The 14072-nt window shown below is 41.7% G+C and overlaps 2 protein-coding genes across 2 annotated transcripts; both read right to left on the bottom strand.

Annotated features, from left to right (window-relative positions):
* Window positions 1-1702: 1702 nt before the first annotated feature.
* Window positions 1703-2996, bottom strand: LOC128331203 (olfactory receptor 6B1-like). Its single transcript, XM_053264554.1, has 2 exons — window positions 2084-2996; window positions 1703-1788 (listed from the first exon to the last, which is right to left on the bottom strand). The coding sequence occupies exons 1-2, from the start codon at window positions 2994-2996 to the stop codon at window positions 1703-1705; spliced, it is 999 nt and encodes a 332-aa protein (XP_053120529.1).
* A 5575-nt stretch (window positions 2997-8571) lies between these two features.
* On the bottom strand, window positions 8572-9513 carry LOC128331202 (olfactory receptor 6B1-like). Its single transcript, XM_053264553.1, has one exon. It carries the CDS (start codon window positions 9511-9513, stop codon window positions 8572-8574), a length of 942 nt encoding a protein of 313 aa, XP_053120528.1.
* Between the last annotated feature and the right edge of the window lie 4559 nt (window positions 9514-14072).

Raw genomic sequence — 14072 nt, 5'->3', positions numbered from 1 at the left:
TACGGTCCATGACCAGCCAGCAAGTACAATAATCAACCGTTACAAGCTACATTACTTAAAATACTCTGATATTAAACAATAAAAAGAATACTAAGGGATACTACCAACCCACCACCAGAGTAGCATATGTTCCTTACAGAACAGAGGGGTTAACCCTTTGTTTCCTGATATTACAAGCAGTGGCACAAAATTTGGCTGCCCAGTAGGTAATCTCAGCATCAGAGTGAGAAAGATGGGAATTTACATGAAAGTCATCTGGCCTGCCTGGATAATGTAACAGAATTGGGCCAATAAGAAAGGATCATATATCTCTATAAAACACAATTCAATAATATATGTTCCACTGATTCAATCATGCCTGAGCAGCAGGGGCAGAGCCATTGGGAATATGGCATATGGTGAAATCTACCATCCAAAACAGCCACACATGTAAATGGGCCAAAGTAAAGGCATGGTGGAACTTAGGGGAGGTAAGTTTGTATAAGTAATTAGCCGGGGATAAGGTTTGCCTGGGATTTCCTACAACCACACAATGTGTAGTTCATGCCCTGTCCTATTGAAGCGCAATATACCAAAGATGCTGATGAATTAATTATTTGGCCTTAAAAATACCTATGTGAGTCAGATCCGAGAATGGGAGGTCATATCACTGAAGTTTCTTCTCCACTGCATATTCCCATCTAGAGGAAAAGCTATCCAATAAAGTAAGGGCGGCCAAACTCTTAGTGTAGATTCTCTGGTAGGCAATGAGAGTGGATTCATGGTTTGTTATTGAAAATGAATCCACTCTCATTTGCTACCAGAGAATCTACACTCAGAATACCTCAGAGATAACAAAATCCAGTACCCCATGGGCTTGTGGGTATGGGGGTGGTTGGCACCTTATGTGAACTATGCCACCACTCACACTGGGCCCACCCGGTGCACTTCAAGTGCAGTCATGGGACTGCTGAAGCCCCCATTATTCCCTATGGGGAAGATCTTAACTTCAAAAATAATTTAAAAATCAGCCCTGCTCAGTTCCTATGAAATATGGGTGGTAGCTTCCTTGCACACATTGGGCACTACCACCCACCACATCCCACTCTGGGCCACCCTGGTGCCTCTAACATGGAGCTATAAGTTTTCTAGAATCCCCATTATTCCCTATGGGAAAAATCTTAAAGACACGTATACACATATAGAAATAAAGAACCCAGTCATGTTAACACATGAAGCTGTCTAGTATTGACACTTTTGAACTTTGGTGGTGGAGAAGGTTTTTGAGGATACCATGGACGGTAAGGAAAACTAACAAATGGATCATAGAACAAATCAAACCAGAACTTTCACTCAAGGCACAAATGACCAGGCTCAAACTAACATACTTCGGACATTGAACTAAGTTTCAAAAGACTGTGGTCTTGAAGATGCTAATTCTAGGGAAACTGAATAGTGAAATGAATGAATGTGCTTCATGAAGGTATTACAGAGATTCCTTAGGTTTTCAGAATATACATGAGATACAAAGGTTATTGCCTGGCATCCAGAATAACATTGCACACACCAAAATAGTTCACATGCACAATGGGGGAAGAAGCCATTTCCCCATTGCATTTGAAAATATACCCCTGAAAATATGTCCCTGAGGGTTGCAGGACCTTCAGGAACATATTTCTGAGAGGCACATTGGGCTGGGGAGAGCAGGAAAACTTAGGAGAAATCACCTATTCCTTATTGCATGCATGAAAATTTTTGAGATGCAGGTTAGCTTTGTCTGGATGCCAGCCATTTTTTGCTTACACTCCCCTAAGAAATACACAAAGACTCATTGCCATCTTTCCTTGCAGCTGAGCAAAATATTGCATTTTGTTTTGTTTTGTTTTGCACCCTGATCAGGGCAAACTGGGAAAGATAAAATTGCTTTATCCAGTCTGAGGTCCATCAGTTGGTCATTTCTGTTCTAGAACTTCTGGAACAGAACTCACACAACAGAGAATCCCTAAATGGTGATAACTGGAACTCCTTTAACATTGTAATCTAAGTGTATTATGAAATGAAACCCTCCCCCTTATCAAACTAATCGGTTGGCTGATAAGCTTACTCAGAGCCTCCTTTACTTCTCTATTTCTGAGGCAGTATACAATGGGATTGACAATGGGGGTTAAAACAGTATAAAAGACAGAAAAGACTTTGTTGAGGTCTTTCAGTGTGTTAGTTTTGGGAAACATGTAGACAATGACAAGTGTCCCATAGAAAACTATAACCACAGAAAGATGAGATGAACAGGTAGAAAAGGCCTTCTGCCTCCCAGTGGTTGATGGAATTGCCAGGATAGTGGAAATAATACAACTGTAAGACAACAAGGTCAAAAGAAATGGAACAAGAGCTATCAGGGAGGACAGGATGAAAGCCATTAATTCCATTCTATGGGTGTCACCACAGGCAAGCTTTATCACTGGGGTGAAATCACAAAAGAAATGGTCCAGAATATGAGGGCCACAAAAAGATAACTGGGACATCAAATATGTTGTTATGGAGTTAAGTAGAAAACAGCTCATACATGATCCCATCATAAGCTGTATGCAAAGTGTATTATTCATTAAGGCTGAGTAGTGAAGAGGCTTACAAATTGCTAAATAGCGATCATAAGACATAGCAGCCAGCAGATAACATTCTGAACCCACCAGTGAGCCAAAAAAATAATACTGCAAAAAACAACCCCAAACAGGAATGGTCCTTTCTCCTGTTAAGAAACTAGTTAGCATTCTGGGCAGGATGGTTGAGCTGTAGAAGCTCTCCAAGCATGAAAGTTTTCCCAAGAAAAAGTACATGGGGGTGTGAAGATGCTGATCACATGTAATAAGAATGACGATGATAATGTTCCCAGTCATTGTTCCAATGTAGATCAGAAAAAACACCAAAAAGAGGAGTATTTGCAGTTCAGGGACATCACCAAATCCTAAGAGGATGAACTCTGTGAAATCTGTTTGGTTCCTCCATGGTTGACTTCTCATTGCATTTGTCATATTGAAATGATAAACATGGGAGCACAAAATATGAAGATAGCTAACAAAATTTCTTTAAAACACATTTGTTCATGCATCTTCAGGATGGATAAAATCTGTAAGAAACAATACAAATAAGTTGATGGGGTAAAATAATTTAGTTTAAACCAAGAATGTTTGGGTCTTGCATTTCCAACCAATTTGTTCTAGCTCTCTTCTAAGAAGGGTGATAGAATTGCCACTAAAGTACAATTCAAAGAGATTCTGGGGGAAAATATTTGAGAAACTGGAGAAAATTCAAGGAGTTTTGCTGCAACTACGCCATTTCTCAGAGGCATTCCACACATTTCTCAGAGGCATTCCACACCACATTCTGACAACAAAACTGGCTGTCAGTTTTGCCTAAAGCAAACTTCAAAGCAAATTCTTGCAAATTTTCTTAAGGGATTCTGCTTAAAAAACAAAAAACCTCAGGAATATTAAGGGATGCCAAAGGAGTTTTATGAGGGATTTTAGCATTAATTTTTCATGAATATATAGAGTGGAGGGAAGGGAGCTGTGTTCTCTCAATCCCAATCCCAGAAGAAGGAGGTTTCAACCAGGATTTCGGAGCTGCATGTGCTCCCAAAAAGCAGTTGGGTGGGTGAGGAGAATGCCAGGAAGAGGGCCAGAAGATGATCATCCACTGCATAGAATCCCAGTTGGTCAGCAGGAGCAACCAGCATTGGTGGTCTGAGATTTTATGCTCATTGGAAGAGGTTGGCTAATTGCACTGAGCTACCAGGGTCATATGGAGCAGATGACCACTTCCTGGTCCTCATCCTGACATTCCCTCACCCACAAACTTGCTTCTCGGGAGTGCATGCAGCTCCTGAAACCTGGTTGTATCCAGCTGCTGAGTGAGGTAGGAGGAGAAGCACTTGTACCCAACAGGAGACTAGCAGACAATCACTGCCGGGGCCTACTACCTTGTTTTTCCTTCACACACAATTAGAATATGGGATTGTGCAGAGCTTCCAAACTATATTTCTCACTGTGTGAAGGAGCTTCCTATGTGCCATGAAAATAAAGTTGGTAATGTGGAAACATTGTAGTCCTCAGGAGATTTTATTAACACATTTTAATAGAACAACAATGTAACGTTTGGCCCACTTCACACATTCTTTCCCTACACAGAGATTATTTTTCTATAGGTATGACTACATAGCCCACCTTGAGCGAAATAGAGGGAAAGGATTCCATAACTGTGGAGGAGCCATTACAGAAAGGTCTCTCTTTGTGAATTCATCATGGAGAACTGATTCAGGAATTGATCAGTTTTCAGAATCTCATTTTTAGGTACAGAGAAGACATGAGGCAATTCAAATAAAAGATACATTGTAGTCACCATGTGGGAAAGATGCTATATATTGTTCCAGTTGATCTTTGGTTCTCACAGTGCTGTTTATGGTGAACAGTTGGTGAGGAGTTCCCCATACTGCTAACTGGGCTGCTCGGAGGAACCATGTATAATCATATTCTAGCCCAGGTGGTGCTTTACTGTCACAGAACTGGAGCACCATCTAGGGAGACAAGTCACATAAAGCACCATCTAGAGATAGGTGTCACATAAAATTGGTCATCAAGAGGCAACCATAGCATGAGCACATGTTCTAAAGTCATACAAGATTAATTACCAAAAGTAAATGGTGACTCCGTCTCTTTCATCCTGTGGAAGTATGCATTTAAATATTCAGTGGTCACAGGAACATTAACCTCATAGACAGCTCTGTAAAACAAAATGAATCTGCCTTTTGACTTGTTATAATACTTGTATTTGATTTGCAACACTTCCTGAAAAATTGTGGCTTGGCTTTTAACATTTGCAGCAAATGTTAGGAAATATCACCAGTGAAAAACAGTATATTAGGTTATTTTAAAAAGAGAGACACTAAAGGCAAAAAACCTTGATTGACTGAGCTCAATTGAAAAATAAGACAAGTGTTCTTTGTACATAAATAATCATATTTCATATTTATGAAGGATTGGGAGAGAAAAGAACCCAGTTTTGAAAAAGTAACTTCTTGCTGCAGTTGGCAAATCTTCACTTTTCAGCACTGAATTTAGTCTTTACAGAGCAATCATACTCTCTCTTAGCTGGGAAGAGAGCTGGTCTTGTGGAAGCAAGCATGCATTGTCCCCCTTTGCTATGCAAGGTCCACCCTGGTCTGCATTTGAATGGGAGACTACATGTGTGAGCACTGTAAAATATTCCACTCAGGGGATGAGCCCGCTTTGGGGAAAGCATCTATATGCTTGCATGCAGAAGATTCCAAGTTTCCTCCCTGACTTCTTGAAGATAGGGCAGACAGAAACTCCTGCCTGAAACCTTGGAGAAGCTGCTGCCGGTCTGTGTAGATAATTCTGAGCTAGATGGACCAATGGGTCTGACTTGGTATAAGGCAGCTGCTATGGGACCATTTGTATTAGCTTCCCATTGCTTAGGTAATATTATGGGACTAACACACAATGTTCTTTCCAGCACTTATCTCTGGTTCTCATGACAATGGTGGCACTGCTTGTACTACCTTTAACCAGTGGATGGTACCCAGAGATAGACATGTAAAGACCACTGGGTGGCCATGCAGCATCAACCCACTGTAGCTTTCACCATGCCTTGGAGAGCACCCAAGGCCTGCTCAAAGCCGGCCTGCTAAAGGTAAATTTCCTCTGAGTTCTGCATGTATCAGCAGCCTCCAGATGAATGCTTCTATGCATTCTACTAATGGATAGAAGACAAGTGAGCAGTGAGTGCCACATGACCAGTGTTTGAAAAAATTAGCCCATAAGAAGTCAGCTTTTAGCATTAATTTCAAATGAAGTATTCAAAACAAAAACAAAAACATCACAGAAGCTGAGTGACAGTGAAACATGGCCCTTCAAACACATTTCTAGAGTAGTAGACCTCTCTTCTGTTAGGCCTATGGCCCATGTTATTATAATGCTTAATATTAAAAGACACTGAAATGTTCTGGTTTCTGTGTTAACATACCTCACTGAAAATAATGCTATCCTTATGTCCAATAGGATGCAGATACTGCTTCTTGTATTGCAATTTCCAACCATTTGTTCAAGGAGCACAATTGCTTGCGTTTGTGAGATATTCTTGATTCCCTTGAGTACAGCATGCTTATAGCATTAAAAGAAACTGCAGTGTACTGAAAGGATAACATGGCCTTATAGATTTGCAAAGGAATAAACACTCCAGTTCTGTGCTTTTATACCTTCTAACCTGAACTGATGCCACATGTGCATGGAAATGTAGGTGTCTAAGGAATTGATGACATATATTTAATTAACTAAAACTGCAACAAGGAGAAATGGCGGGGGGGGATGATCTTCCCTCACTAGCTGGAAAAAACCTAATTGCTAAGAAAGTCTAATGTATAATGCATAAATGGATGCATTGTTGGTTTTCCTTTTGGCATGTTTAATATTGAAATTGGGGTGTGTGTGTTTGTGACAGTTTGTGAATTTCCAAGTTGGTTGTGAATTTCCAAGTATTTTGGAAATTTTCAATATTCCCAAGGTATCTCTAAACATCTTATGTATCTTATGACAAATCTGAGATAACAGCCAGATAGAAACTCAATGTAATAAACATTTAATATTATTGAATAATCAAGTATTTCATAAATAATGCACACTGTTGTAAAAAAAAAAAAAAAGAGTCATTGTCTAAGCATGCCCCAGATAAATTTCTGGACAAAAGTTCAACCAATATTCAGAATAACCACCTTTTCTCTTGAACAGGACCACGTTGGCTTAATGGTCTCCTAGCTGCCAGGAAAATGAATAGTTCATGAATGTTATTGCTTACTACTGAAAAATGGCCATGGATGTTTGTATTTAATCCAGTTTGAATTTCACTTCAAATGAAGAAATCTGGTCTAATAGATGTGTGGGCTGTCCACTGTAAGATAACTCACACTCTAGGAAGTATTCATTTTGAAAATTATTTACATAGGTAGAGAGGGGAAACCTCTATGGACATGATGATTCTAGCTCCAAGAAGACCAGCACTACATGATATGTTTCAATTCATATGGAAGTGTCACTCACACAAAGGGAAATGGAGCAAAAAGGGAAGTGGAATCCCATGTGCTAAGAAATGTTATTAGACAGTGGTGTTTCAGAATCTAAGGAGCTATTCAAGCTGGCCATGGCTTGTGCTTAGAGCAGGGCTACCCAGCTTTTGCCCACTTGCATATATTGGACTACAACACCCACAATCCCTGGCTATTGACCAGTGTGGATAGGCATTATAGGAGTTGTAGTCCAAAAACTGTGGGGTTGGGCAACGTTGAGCAGGCCTGGCTTAGAATTACTGGTGAAGTTGTACATACAGCTGTACCTCATTATCCACAGGGAATCTGTTTGCGCATATAACCATGGGTAACATAACCATGGATAATGAGGCTATGGGATCATGGGGGTTCAGTTCCTAGACAAAAAAGAAACAAAAAAGTGCCCCCAAAACATTAAAATGGGCCAAATGAAGTGCCCTACTTTGAAGTACTCTGCAGGCCTTGGGGAGTCCAAGGATGCCCCCGTCTCAAAGCCCCCTAACCATAAAATGGCTTCTCCCCCAAAAATGGCAGCCAAAAATGACCTATGAGGTCATTTCTGGCCACTCCAACCTGCAGATATGTGGGATAAACCCCTTATCTGCCTCTCCCTCTCAAGCATGCCGAGGTCAGGTGTTAATTATGCAAAACAACAGACATTGATTCATGTATAGGGATCCACTTGTGTGCACTACTGCACTGTTGTCATAAAAATGTAATAATTACCTTGGTGGATCAAATCATGGTGCATATAATCCGTATTGTGTTTCAAACTGAGGTGAAGTAGTTTTCTCTGGAAGCAAGGGATGACAATGATAGCCATTGCCTTGGGAGCAGCCCTAAAAATCTTTACCGGAAGAGTTCCTACTTTAGAACTGGAGTCCATTCTCAAATGTGCTTGAAGACTGTGATATTAAAGATTATTGACCTTCATAAATGTAAGTCAAATGCATTCAATTAACAGGACATTACACTAAATTAATATGTTAGTGTTTCTGATTACTTAAAGGCTAAAGTATTCCTCAGTAGTACTATTGGCTGACATTGTGCAGCACAATCTGGGTCATCCAGAAAGTCCATTCTTTCCAATGGATTCAGCATCATGCAACTGTGATTGTGCAATTGTAAGTGGTAGCAAAACAGTGCTGTTCCAAAACAGTACAGGACACCTGCAGCTCCAGGGGCAGTTCTGAACCAACCACATTACACTGTGAAGCAAGTGAGCCATTGAAATTAAGTAATCATATGGAGTGACTATATCTATTGGGTAGTACTGTTGAGTAACTTAGTCTGGATGCTGTTCTATATACAATGAGAAGGCATCTGGCGATACTTTTGAATCAGGGCTGCACGATTTTGACCCTCCAGCTATTTTTGGACAATAGCTCCCACTATCCCAGCCACAGTAACAAATGGTTAGATATGATGGGAGTTGTAGGATCTGCAGGAGGTCCAAAGCTGTGAATCCCTGCTTTTGATTAATCAACAAAAGGTCTGACAGCTTTTCTCAAAGCTTGTTTGATGTCTTTATTTCTCAGGCTGTATACAAACGGATTCACTAAGGGGATCAAGACAGTGTAGAAGATAGAGAGGGCTTTGTTAAGATCCCGAAGTGTGCTGTTTTTTGGTAGCACATACACAAAGACTATTGTTCCATAAAAGAGTGTAACTACAATGAGATGTGATGAACAGGTGGAAAATGCCTTCTTCCTCATTCCAGCAGATGGCAGATTTAGAATGGTTTTAATGATGTGACCATATGACATGAGGGTTAAAAGAAAAGGCAGCAATCCAAACAGAGCAGACAGTATAAATATCAGTAGCTGTGTCTTGAGGGTATTGCTGCAAGACAGCTGAAGAAGTGGCATGAAATCACAGAAGAAATGGTCAATAACGTTTGGCCCACAGAATGTTAGCTGTGTCATGAAATAGGTGGTTAAAGAATTAACAAGGAACCCAATGACCCAAGAGCCACTTGAGAGCTGCAGGCAAGATCTGATATCCATTAGCATTGCATAATGCAATGGCTTGCATATTGCTAGATACCGATCATATGACATGACAGCAAGGAGATAGCATTCTGCAGTAGCTAAGCCCCCAAAGAAATATAATTGTATGAAACACAAGTTCACCAGTATGGCTTGGTTCCCAGTTAGGAAACTGTCCAGCATCCTGGGCAAAATAGTTGAGATATAGCAGGTCTCTAAACAAGACAAATTCCCAAGGAAGACGTACATGGGTGTGTGAAGGTGTTGATTAGTTGCAACTAAAGCAAGGATCAGAAGGTTCCCAGCCATGGTCACAATGTAGATCACTAGAAACACCAGGAAGAGAAGGATCTCAAACTCATGGATATCCTCAAACCCCAGGAGGATGAATTCTTTGACCACCGTCTGATTTGTCCATGCTGTATAATCCATGGTTTGCCCTTCAGGGTTGTTTAAGGAACTGTAAAATGCAACAGTAAAGGGAAATGGCACAGTAGTGCCAGTATAGTTAAGATAAGGAGACTAAAACTATTCTCACGTGCAGTGGAAACCAGGCTAAGGGAGCCCAGCTCGGTTTCCACCATGCACATGAACCGCCGGGAGTCACTCAGCTCCCAGTGGCATGCCGGCTTAATCCCCCCCTTTAAATGAGGTTAGTGGAGCAAGCAGTCTGCTAACACCATTTCTCCAATCGTGTATCGCTGTGGAGCGACTCTGTGCCACAGTGACTCATGGGGAGACCCCTGATCGGGAGGCTTCCGATCAGCCTTCCGGCGTCGGGGATCTTCCCAGAATGCCCCGTGCACTTGCTGGGCACTCCCCATGAGAATGCGGGGGGTGGGAGTCGGGGTGTCCGCCAGAATGCCCCATGCACTCTTTGTGTGGAGAACCTTAAGGAATTAGTTCAACATATATATAATCAACGAGGCAAGTTAGGCAACAAAACAAAACCATTTTCCTAAAGCAAGGCAGGTTTTATTAGACCAATCCTATCTTGACATATTTTTGCTTCCTTGAAGCAAAAATATTACCATTATATGTGGTCATAATGATTGGTTTTTCATGACATAGTTGAATAGTCTAACAATTCCCTTAACTTCTTATCTACCTATGTCATTTATCAGAACCTGAGGAACTGCATACCCTTGTATTCAGACAGAAAACAAAAGGACATGTAACAAAAACGTGAGAAAAGCTTTGCTGAATCAGACCACACGTCCAGTGCCTGAAATACAGAAATGGCCAGCTAAACCCTTCTGGCCAGATGCCACTTAAATGATTATTTTAAGTGCCATATATTATTACATTTCACATTATATTACCATTACATTATTGCAGCCTAATAGGTCACATCTATGTCTGGAAATACAGGAAATATAATGTGAAAATATGTTATAGACTATAGCACAGCTACTTTTCACCATACATAAAACTTATAAGGAATTCCCCAAGTAACAGATCTTCAGCTTACCAACATCCATACTTACAAACAAAGCTCCATAACATATTAACATTATGTCCTCAATCTTACAAACAAGTTGTTGCTCTTGGAACTATACGAGGCTGTTCATACGTGGAGCCAAGACCTTGCTAAGCTAGCCAAGTTCCCTCTTGGCTGCATGTGTGAAACACCAAGAGGCAAAAAGCTCCTGGCAGTGGCACAGTGCTAAACCTGCTTAGAAAGCCTACATGTAGCCAGAGTTAAAAGCACGAAGGTGCCATTAACTTGGGCTAAGTGCTTGTGTGTGCATTCTGAGACTTCTGGGGCCTGGGACAACACATCAGAGCCCCCAAACCTCCATGCTTCGGGGTGGGGAATCGGACCCTCTGGGCACACAGGATTGTGCATCCTGACTTCTCCAGCCCTGGCAGCCGTCTGCAAGGAAAGCAAGCTTTTGCTGCCTTTACTGCTGCCTGACACCAAGCCCTTCTCACTGATCATGAGAAAAGGCTCAACGTGTTCCAAGTTATGCATATTTCACAAACAAAGTTTTGGAACACGACCCTTTTGTAAGTTGGGGACATCCTGTATCTGACTTAGTTTGAGGCAGTTAATAATCATCTTATATTTTCACATTATTTACGTTATTGTGAGACAAGGTAGGATTGCATTTATTTAGGCTGAATGAAAATACTTATTTTAAGATTCCCTGTAGTATTTGTTTTTATTGAAGAATAATATTTTTTTTAATTCCAGAACATCCCAGAAGACCCCAAAAGATGCCCCTTATTTTTGAATGCTTCTGCTTACATATACCACACAACACTATACTGAGCAAATATTGCAACCACTTACCATGAATTCAGAAGACTGTCTTCTTCCCTTTGTATTGACAATACCTGAATCCTCCATGCACTAAGATCTAGGTGAAGTAAGATTGTTGATGGTTGACACCATTCTACCTGGATATTTTATTTGCTTCTGACCAATTATGCCTGAGATGGAGTTGAAAACTAAAAACCTATGGTGAGTCCCCACCTATTTGTATCTGCATCAGATGCATCAAATTTTTGAAATTTGAATGTGACAAGAGTAAACTCAAGGCTTTCTTAGATCTGTGTAACAGTGTTTTCTGTTCAGGAATCAAGGACTGGGTTTCAGATTTAAAAATAAATTGCACCCTACAGGCAAAATTCTCTCTCCCTTGAAAATCCCTTGAAAATGTTGACTTGCATGAAGGTTTATACCCTTTTTAAGAGCCACCTATTGGCACAGCGGGGAAATGACTTGACTAGCAAGTCAGAGGTTGCTGGTTCAAATCCCTGCTGGTACACCTATATCAGGCAGCAGCAATATAGGAAGATGCTGAGAGGCATAATCGCACACTGGGCGGGAGATGACAATGGTAAACCCCTCCTTTATTCTACCAAAGACAACCACAGGGCTCTGTGGTCACCAGGAGTCGACACCGACTTGGTGGCACACTTCACCTCTACTTTATTGTAGGTACCAAAAGGTCTGCATTCATCACTTGGGAATTAATTAGGATATTTTTTAAAGAAGTGAAGAGATAAAGTTATTAAAGTCTAATGGCAAAATCCAGACATCCCAAATGGCAGAATCCAAAATTCCCACTGTGAGTCTAAATATAGTTTAATTGCATTTATTTTTGTTTATATTCTAAGAGGCAATGGGATTTTATAGATGAAGGGGGGGGTTATGATGAATGTCTGTTTCTTGTATGTTCGCCACTCAGAAATGATTTTGTGAATTCCTAGCATGAATATAAGCATTTCCTTTTGCTTTAAACAATGTTGAACATTAATTAATTAATTAATTTATCATGTTTATATACCACCTGGCATGTGCATCTCTAGGCGGTGTACATAAGTTAAAATACTACAAATATAAAACAGGATAAAATGATTAGAACAATTTTATGATTTAAAATCAATTAATTAAAAAACAACCTGAACACTCCCCTCCCCGAAAAAACAGGTGTGTCTCAAGTGTCTTTTAAACAAACAGCCAGAGATGGAGAAGCTCTGATTTTGACAGGGAGTGCATTCCAGCGCTTCTAGGGCAGCCACAGAAAAGGACCAGTCCCAAACAGCCTCCCGACAAGCCAGTGGTAGCTGTAACCTGACCTCCCCATCTGTATATTTAATTCTCTTGGGACATGTGTGCCCAGGATTTGGCGGCGGAACTCTCGCGACATGCTGCGAGAGTTCCAAAGTGAGGACTGAGGAGGAGAAGAGGGCCGGCGGTGGCCGGCTGGAGGGTGGAGGAGGGGGGAAATAAAGGCAGCGGCTGGCAGCAGGCAGGGGGAGAGAAAGGTGGAGGCAGGCGGTGGGAGAGAAAGGCAGTGGCAAGCCACGGGTGGGGGGATAGAACGGTGGCGGCAGGTGCGGGGAGAGAAAGGCAGCAGCAGCGGCAGGAGGACGGGGGCAAGGAAAAACGGTGGCGGTGGGGCCCTTCTTGGCTGCCCTCCTAGGCTCTGTATGTGGGGAGGAATGGGAGGGGAGGAGGGTTGGAGAGCGTGGGGCCGGAGGGAAGGGGAAGAGAGGAGAGACGGGGCAGGAGGAAGAGATAGGGGAAAACAGCCGGCCCCAAAGTGCCGCACAGATGCTCTGTGCGGGGTTGGCTAGTATTATTTTAATAAGCAGGAAGGTTGATGAAAAGGGAGGCACTCTCTTACATACCCTTGACCCAAGCCATTAAGGGCTTTGTAGGTAATATAAAGCACTTTGTATTTTGCTCTGAAACATATGGCTAGCCAGTGCCATTATTTTGAGATTGGTGCTATATGGTCCCTTCGAGTTATCCCAGAGACCAGTATGGCTGCCATGTTGTGCACTAACTGTAGGTTCTGGACTCTGTACAAAGACAGCCCCACACAGAGTGCATTAAAGTAATCAAGTATGGAGGTTATGAGCATATATACCACTGTTTTACTCTCTCTGAATACCATGTACTCATGCAGGGTATTCTGGGACTTCTGGGCACCTGGCAGCCCTAACAGCCCTAACCGATCCCTGCAGCCCTAACAAGCTCTGTGACAGAGCCCGTAATCATGTGGGTGGCTGATCCAGCTGTCCAGGGCTCACCAATGGATCTTCTGCGTGGAGAGTGGGTCAAAGCTCACTGCTTGTGTGGAGAGTCTTGACTACATGAGGTCAAACAAGGTCAAACTACATGATATGCCATTGTGCGATTGCTCCATATTGTGATTGTGTAAGGGAGAAGGGGAAGGGCACTTTAATCTTTCAACCTTGCTGTGTGAATGACCCAGATTACAGTCCCACATGGTTGCTAACATTTACAAACAAACAGGCCCCAATCAAGCAATAGGCATAATGTCTAGTTTGGACCTTAGGGTAATGTGACAGTTCATATCCTGATGAGTCATCTTACTTCAATTTTCTTATTGAATCTAAATGTTTATTTGTATGCAGAGAGCCTAGTTTGTCTGAAACTGACCAGTTATGAGTATATAACTCACTCAGAGCTGCATAACTATGGCCTATTAATGGGGAATGTGTCCACAGCA

Source organism: Hemicordylus capensis, chromosome 6 (assembly GCF_027244095.1).
Source record: "Hemicordylus capensis ecotype Gifberg chromosome 6, rHemCap1.1.pri, whole genome shotgun sequence".
NCBI lineage: Eukaryota > Metazoa > Chordata > Lepidosauria > Squamata > Cordylidae > Hemicordylus > Hemicordylus capensis.
This window is presented reverse-complemented; position numbering and strand designations above follow the sequence as displayed.